Raw genomic sequence first — 8,754 nt, 5'->3', positions numbered from 1 at the left:
CATTTAAAAGTCTGTTTCGAATATTAACAAAATTTGTCATGGCATAAAATGTCAATTTTTTTAAAGTTACTTATTTTTTAATTCTTTGGGTGGCAGCGTTTAACTTGAGCATAAAGATCATAAACTTCATCAGACTGCAAATCTGTTTTCTTTGACTGATCTTGTTCAATGTCTGTACTGATGGTAAATTCTAGATCTCTTGTTTCACTGTCTGCTATCTCAACTGTTGATATGTTGCTGTTGTGCAGAGGTTCAACGTTTCCCACAGAGCTCTTTGCTTCCTCTTGTTCTGAATAATGTCGGACATCAGCATAGACAGCAGTAAGTGAGGAGACGCCTCTGATCTCTTCTGACTCTGTTTGAGTGTTTGTGAAGTCAATGGAGGAATAATGAAGGGATTGTGGGTAATTCAGCGAAGTTTCTTCTTTAGATTTATTGGCATAAACAGGTTCTTCATTCTCCTTTGAAACAACATAATGGATGAACATCAGTGTAGAATCAATGATATATAACAGGGGCAGACGCTATTCTGCCATTAATGTATGAGAAGGTGTGTTAGTTTGTTTCAGAGCAATTATGTCTTTGAAGATGAAAAGCGTTTTTGTTGAAACTCACCCTGTCAGACAGATCAAGTCCAGAGATGTCTTCGTCTCTTGCCTTTAGGGATCTTCTGTTGTCTTTTCTATAACAAAAAAATGTCATGTCCCCATTATTCAAATAATATTTTCTATCCTACACAAAAGGTTCAAAAATGGCCCTAATATGTACCATTTTGTTACATATACTGTATGTATATTTCAGGTACTAGTACAGGTACGCTCCGTACCTCTAAGGTATAAATGTATACTTTTAAATGGTATGACTACGCACATGTTTTTGCCGCCTCTACTGCGGCTGGTGTAAACGCAGCATCAGAGCAGCGCAAATTAGTTCAGGATTGCAAAAATATGAGGTGCAGGTGATCTGTGCTTGAGTTCAGCACCAGGGATCGCAGCGGAAAATTTTGGGGTGTGTAATGCCAGCTAACGAAGCCATAGGACACTGAAAAGAACTAAAAGACAAAAAATGAAGGTTTACAAGAAGTTTTGAAACGCCTGGTATTGCGTGACTTCTCCTAGTGACTCCTCTTTTACTTAGCATAAAAACAAAAAAATAACATGGCTTGGCAAACAATATTTTTGAATAATATGTTCCCCTGGCATTCCAAATAAACTGTTACATGTAAAAAAATATCTGCCTTGTATCACACGCTTTCTGATGTGATGCCTCTTCTTTTAGCAACAATTGCTGCCATTTAAGCGCAATATAATCTAAGACATGCTTTTTTGGCGCAAATAGCAGTAATATCAAATGCGCAAACCTTATTAAATCACATTGCGTTAATCATTTAAATAATCTCCTCGCATAAATTTTGCGTCTGAACAGAAAACTCCATGAAACGTATATGCAATAAGGTCAGTCGCAAAAATAACTAAACCACATTTTTTCAGCGCTAATGATCCACTGCGCGTCTTTAGTAAATCCCGACAGTCTTTATTTAACAACAAAATGATGGTTTGCACTGTTGCAAGCTGTTAGTAAATCAGGCCCACAGTCTGATCACTGAATGTATAAGTTTATAATTTATGTTCTACAAACTGTGTGATGCTCCAGATCAAACAATATTGTTAAAATATTTATCATTAGAGATGGTGATAGAGAGGCAAAAGTTTTTGCACCTTTCAACACTGCTACTTTTTAACACTCTGTAGTGTGAACCCATATAGACACTGAGCAGTGTTCATTTAAAACTAAGGATTTTGCTGTGAAATTGTTATGTCAGATGTCATGCACTCACCGTTTACAGAGATGGGTGATGACACACAAGATTATCATTATTGTAGCTCCAATAGCAGCTCCGATCAGCACAGAGAAAAGACTGAAACCTGCTGAATAAAATAAAATAACAATTATTACCTTAATGTTTTACCACACAATACAAATATTATACTAAATAAATATGCATCAGCGCAACTTTATGACTTTGCCAAATATTTTGACATAACAAGACTAAACACTCCTACTACTATTAAAGGGGACATAACACGGAAATCTGACTTTGTCCATGTTTAAGTGCTATAATTTGGTCCCCAGTGCTTCTATCAACTTAGACAATGTGAAAAAAAACAACCCAGTAACTTAGTTTTGGTAAACCATTCTCTGAAAGCATGTGAAAAAATAGGTAATTGGAATTTGGCTCCCCCTGTGATGTCAGAAGGGGATAATACTGCTCCTTAATCTGCACTATCCAACCACAGCACTCCCATTTAGTTCAGAGATCATCTTATTTGCATTTAAACACACCCAAAATGGCAAATTTTTGCTCACACCTACAAAGTGGCAATTTTAACATGTTATAATAAATTATCTGTTGACCATTTTGAACTCCACATGCGCACTCTGGGGACACCAAAAATGTATTTGACATCTTAAAAAAGTATTGTGAAATGTCCCCTTTAATGGAAAAAAATATAATTTTAGCACATGATTTTAGAGAAATCTGTATTTCCCCATTCAAGTAGATAAGACTTAGACAAAGGCCCAGGGGGGTTGCAAACATGGCCGCAAACATTCTTAGAACTTCTGTGGTTATTACTGCAGAACACAGTTTCGTGCTGTAAGCAAAAATAGGTCTGATGTCCTCACACTTTAAAGAGAGAAGTTTGTGGTAGGGTTCATATTTTTCATTTGTGTGCCTTTAAAACTTTATTCTTTAAACTAGAATTTTTTTTAAGATGGAATAGATTATGAAAGAGTTTAATATTTCTATGTTTATACAGAGGACTTACTTGTCTCCTGAGGACTGCAAAACAGTTGAATCTTTTCACTGGCAGTGCCGTGAGTGTTGATGGTGACACACTGCAGAGTGTCTGTGTGTGTAAGTGACTGATGGAGAGAAATGAAGCTCCTCAAGTCTGTGCTGCTCAATCGCTCCTCACTGATGAATGTGTTTGTAGAGTTACTGACAGGACGTCCAGATAGAAACCACTCCACTTTAGGAGAGGGATTCCCATGAGCCTCACACAAACACACAGTTACATCAGTTCTGTTACAGCTGAAGAAAGAGATTTTGGATGCATCTGAGAGAAAGTGAAGAAGAAATATCCAAAATAAAAGAATTTACTTGTTTACATGTTTCTGTGCTATTGCTGGTAAAATAGACAGTTAAAACTCACACTGAATGTCCAGCAACACTGATGTGTTTTGGGTCCCATGGTGGTTTTTGGCTTGACAGTAGTAGCGTCCTGTGTGTGTACGATCAGTCACATTGAATGTGAGATTAGATCCAGTCTGCAGCTGTCCTCTATTCTCTCTGTACCAGGTGTAGTTGAACACTGCTGGATTTCCATCACTGCTGCAGATCAAAGTCACTGAACTGCCCTCCAGTACAGAGTTAGATGGAAACACAGACACTGATGTGTTTTTTGGTGCATCTAAAGGGAAAACAAATTCAGAGCATCACTTTGTCATTAATAATCATATGCTCAGCATGTTTAAATGTTGGTCGTTTAAAATCTATTCACTAATATTTTGTCTGTGTAAGACAAACATAAATTTAAAGAAATGTTTTTGTTTAAAGAATCATTACTTACCAAATAATTTATATTTTGCAATGCAACAAAAGTTTTAAAGTCACCCTGTGGTTAATAATTCGATACACTCTTAACAGATGAGTTTAAAACAATACAATCAGTGTTAGTTTTGAGACAACACACTAAATGCATTGACCCCGGAATACACACATCTCTGTGTTATTATTGGAACAACACATTTGTGTTACATTTAACACAACTTGTGTTTTATTTTAACACAAAATCAACACAAAATGACACATTATGTGTCAAAAGTATAACAAAAAATGCGAAAAAATGAACACATCCTTTATAGAGTGTTCCTTAACCTGTGCATCAAGCATCATGTCAAAATATGTGCCTGCTGCAGACGTGCTAAAAGGATTTATAATAAGAGATGCTCGCATTTGCTAGAAACTCACTTAATCTCGTGTGTAATCAGAGTCAAGTGTTAACCCAGTGTCTTGCAATTATCTTGTGAACACGAGCACTATTTTATTATAAACCCTTTTGATGCGTCTGCAGCAGGTACATAATGATGTGTGATGCACAAGTTCACATGACGCACCGAACACATATTTTGCATTTCTTCCTCCCCAGAAAAGAGGTGACCACACGCCACTTTTTAAAATTCATCTTGATCCTCAAAATAACATATTTAAACTTTTTTTTCAAGTGAAAATGAGTCTTTTTGCCTTAAAATAGCTTTGAATGTAACGCTACATCCTTGCTTCATTAAGTGTATGTGGATCTATGGATATGCAAATTAGTCACCGCCTTTACAGTAAACACGACACAATGGCAAGTGGAAATATTACTTTATTCAGTCATATGTTTAAACCGGTAACTGATTCAGAAGAAGAATACTAAGAGTAAATTATACAAGGTCCATGTTGTGAAGTGACAGAATGCTAATGCATTTTATTTATCGCACTTTACAACGTCAGACATAACTACAACTAATAGAATTAATTTTGGCTTGACTACGTTATCAGACGGCTAATGTGTTGTTATACAAACTCAGCCACCTTACAGTCATACATCATAATATGCAAAAACCTTTAAGTATGCCTGACCTGTTTTCTTGTAATTGAGGATTTTTTTTAATCAGACTCTTAATGGATTCTGCCAATAAACCTGAATTGCCTGAGGCCGGGATTAAGTGGGTTTGAAGCGAAAGTATTTGATGATGTGTATTACATGCTTATATCATAACGTGTTTCCAAACCTTACAAATGTTAACATTCAAGCTATTTAAACAATTTGAGCCCAAGAAGATGTTAGAGTGAGCTTTTATCTGTGCGCACAAACATTCACAAATGGACACAGATTCATAAATGCATGCACATACAGTATGATCTCGAAATACTACAGTTTGGCAAGGTTTCTCATAAAAACATTCAGTTATGTCTTCAAGTGAACGCAAACCAAATCTGATGTGTCAGAATATGGATCTGTGCTTATTCTGTCTTAAACTAGCAGTACCCTCAAGAAAACTGCTTATGTTTTTGTCATTATTTTAATCAAACAACAAAAGACAAAAGGAAAATCACTTCTGTAGCTTTGAAAATATTTATTATTATATTTTATTTTATTTTTATATGAATTATTGTATATTGAAAAGAATGAAGAAGTCAAGAAGACAGTGTTATTATTCATTTGATTCTATTCTGTACCTAAATACACTACTGTATTTGTAACTTTGTTCTTTTCTATTTCTTTTCAAGTTCTAACTTCTTGATTTGTTCTTACTGAATTTTTACTGATCCAGAAATAATTTGATCCATAACTCAAAAAACATAGTGTAATCCTTCTAACTACTATATTGTAAAATTATGTAATTTAAGAGTAATCATTGAGGCACCCTATTTCACCTAGGTCCACTTAGTTTACAATTTCTGGCCTCACCCCTGCTGTACACACGCTGTTGCTAATGGCATCCAAGTTTTCCTGTCCATGGTTTATGTGACAATAGCAACACAAGGTGGGAACCAGTAAAGTAAACCGTAAAAAATGCAGCTACATAATTCATTCATGTCACAGTGCATGCTGGGAAATAGAAGTAAAATAGACAGTTAATACTCACACTGAATGTCCAGCAACACCGATGTGTTTTGGGTACCATGCTGGTTTCTGGATTGACAGAAGTAGCGTCCTGTGTGTGTACGATCAGTCACATTGAAGGTGAGATTAGATCCAGTCTGCAGCTCCTCCAGCTGTCCTCCATTCTCTCTGTACCAGGTGTAGTTGAACACTGCTGGATTTCCATCACTGCTGCAGATCAAAGTCACTGAACTGCCCTCCAGTACAGAGTTAGATGGAAACACAGACACTGATGTCTTTTTAGGAGCATCTGAGGAGAAAACAAATGTAGGGCATTACTATGTAATTTACAATGATGTGTTTAACAAGTGCAAAGTGTTTAACTCTTACACTGAACACGTAATGTGATGTTGCTCTGTGCTGTTGTGATCCTCTGCTGTAGCTGGTAGGTTATAGTGCAGATGAAAGTGACTCGATGTTGAAGGTGAGTAGCAGTGAAGTTCAGATCAGAGATGATCTCAGTTTGATTCTGTTGATCCAGCTGTAGTCTGCTGCTCTCATTGAGGTGGAGTCTGTCAGTGGAGCTCCATGTGAGAGTTGGTGGAGAAGAGGAGCAGAGAGTCTTAGCAGAGCAGCGCAGACACATAGAGCTCCCCTCTAACACCTCCTCATGAACCTCAACCTTCATCTGATCCTTAAACATCTGCACTGTGGGATTAGGGGGAGAGTCTGAAATACACACAGATATATTTGCAGAAGGTCACAATGAAATTTTATTGTTCTCTTGGATTTTCATTTATTACTCAAGCTAATCTTTCTGTATTTATTATTTCATAGGCAAAAACGATTTTATTTTACTTTTTACAGTTTGTAATGAACAATAACTTTCAGTCATGTCACTCACCGATCACAGCTATTGAAACACATTTTGGTTCATAGGTCCATTTCAGTCCACCATTACCCTCAATCCTGAAGTAAAATGTACCTCCATGATTTGAAGTAACGTCATAAAAGGTGGTTGTACAGTTCTTGTCTTTTAATTTTCCAGTTATTTTCCCTTTAAAAGAGAGATTGAAGTTGCTGGAGTTAAACACAATATTGTTGTTGTCTTTATGCTCATCTTTAAGCCACACTCCTGCAGCACTGTCAGTGAGATCTTTGTCATATGTGTTATTAATATCAAATGTGCAGTTTATGGTCACACAGGATCCTCTCAGAGCTTCAATCTTCTCTGGCAGACTGATGGACCAATCTCCACACCAAACACCTACAATACAAACATGATGAGAAGTACAAACTAACATACTGTAGTGTAAAGCATTTAAACACACCAACATAGCATAACCATAAGATAACCACAGCATAACATAATCATAACCTGCATCTATTTTAATTATTTAAGCATTTCTTTATAAATGTTACAAACATAATACAGTATATATTTTGTAAGAAATTACAGAACATTCAATTGCAGTCAAATCTACCTCACAAAAAAAACATTTGTGCATTTTAATTTAAACTGCTGTAATAAATATTGTTGTAATATTGTTTTATATCCAAGTTTTATAGTTACATAATTTTTATGTATATGTAATATTTAATGTGTAATTTTTTACATCAAACATATAGATTTAGCACTTGAATTTACAGCTACTCTCGGTCGTCTCACTGATGTCATTGCCATAGCACAATAAACATGTCACACTTTTTGTTAGTGAAAACATTTAGGCTAAAAAAAACAACAAACCTTGTAACAACAAAATTAAAAGAATAAGTTTATCCATCTCTTCAATAAAATAAGATCAGTCCTTTAGGGAAACACACACCTGTAAATATGCAATAAATGAACAAATGAATATCATATATTAAACCTCACAATTTAACTCATCACTTTGAATTTATACTGAACAAATACAAATGTCATAACAACATTGCAAGCATCTAGCAGGTCAACAAGTTTAAGTTAAACAGTGCAAAACTGTTTTTAAACTATCTTACCAGAAATTAGAAAATTGGTGTAGGCTAACCAGTGTAATATTTGTGCTGAAAGCAGATTGTTAAAATGTCTCATTCATGGATCCTGTAGATTCTCTACTTTAGCAACTGCTGATGATTTCAAACCAAGTAAAACTGTGCTGTGTGATGTCACTGCTACAGATATCAGTGGCCGGTTGCATAAACATAGCCAAGACATTAAGACTGTGTCTTAAGAATGATTCTGACTAACTAGCAATTAGTTAGGGCTAATCAGTCTTATTATTTGGATTTAAATTAGACTGATCTACCTTTCTATGTAACATACTTTAAACAGTTATGATCAGTCTTGAAGAAAAAAAATCATGACTAACTTTTAAAGCTAGTCTTAAAGTTTTATGCAACTGGGAGCAGATCAGTACTAATCCAGTACTTCCTGCATTATTTTAAACACACATTCTGTTCAAAAGTAAATGTTAAGGTAAGTACATAAATGCATTCACTTCAACAAACATATACTTCATTCTCTTATTAAAGATAATATACACAACTGTGATTTTTATATTATTTTGGGGATTTTTTCCCCACTTTAAATATTTGCTTAAAGTTGATGTTGTGGTTCTCTGTAACTGAATAACTTTTTTGTAAACATAATATAAAACACCAAAGACAGGACAGAGGATCTTATTTATGTATTTACACATAATTGTTCATTTCCTCTTTTCTCTTTACAACTTTTCATCAACATTTCACTATCAAAACATTGTATTTTCATTGTTTTGAACTCCTCTTCCTCTTTACTCAGTGGTCTTTCTCTTACTGACACTCCTCTAGCAACATATAATAACATACTGTGTTAACTGTAGATAAAAATCTATACCTATCACATGACAGGCCAGTTACTTTTCCTCTGGAGCCCTACTCTTCCTCATACTCTTCCTCCTCCTCCACCACCTCTTCATCATACTGTTCCTCATCCAACATCTCCTCCTAATCCACCACATCTTTCTCATCCTGTACTCTTTCTCCTCTGCCTTTCAGATTGTTTCCATCCATTGTTGGTATAAAAACAAAACACACCAGTACACTTTTAGCTGGTTTATATTGTGTACAACTGGTAAAAAAA

General features: G+C 35.4%; 1 protein-coding gene across 1 annotated transcript; it reads right to left on the bottom strand.

Moving 5' to 3' along the window:
• LOC135750504 (sialic acid-binding Ig-like lectin 14) lies at window positions 1–8,612 on the bottom strand. Its single transcript, XM_073813860.1, has 9 exons — window positions 8,551–8,612; window positions 8,430–8,458; window positions 6,559–6,921; window positions 6,045–6,383; window positions 5,698–5,964; window positions 2,829–3,119; window positions 1,838–1,928; window positions 616–682; window positions 1–461 (listed from the first exon to the last, which is right to left on the bottom strand). The coding sequence occupies exons 1-9, from the start codon at window positions 8,610–8,612 to the stop codon at window positions 78–80; spliced, it is 1,893 nt and encodes a 630-aa protein (XP_073669961.1). The 3' UTR covers window positions 1–77.
• Window positions 8,613–8,754: the final 142 nt, after the last annotated feature.

This window comes from Paramisgurnus dabryanus, chromosome 1 (assembly GCF_030506205.2).
Source record: "Paramisgurnus dabryanus chromosome 1, PD_genome_1.1, whole genome shotgun sequence".
NCBI classification, from domain to species: Eukaryota; Metazoa; Chordata; class Actinopteri; order Cypriniformes; family Cobitidae; genus Paramisgurnus; species Paramisgurnus dabryanus.
Note: the sequence above shows the minus strand (reverse complement) of the source record. Positions and strands in the feature narration are given on the sequence as shown.

Coding starts and splice junctions, on each gene's coding strand:
- LOC135750504 (XM_073813860.1), bottom strand. CDS start 8,612: ATGTTGGATGAGGAACAGTATGATGAAGAGGTGGTGGAGGAGGAGGAA. Junction 6,384..6,558: donor TGTTTCAATAGCTGTGATCG/GTGAGTGACATG, acceptor TGTGTATTTCAG/ACTCTCCCCCTAATCCCACA. Junction 683..1,837: donor ATCACCCATCTCTGTAAACG/GTGAGTGCATGA, acceptor TTTTTGTTATAG/AAAAGACAACAGAAGATCCC.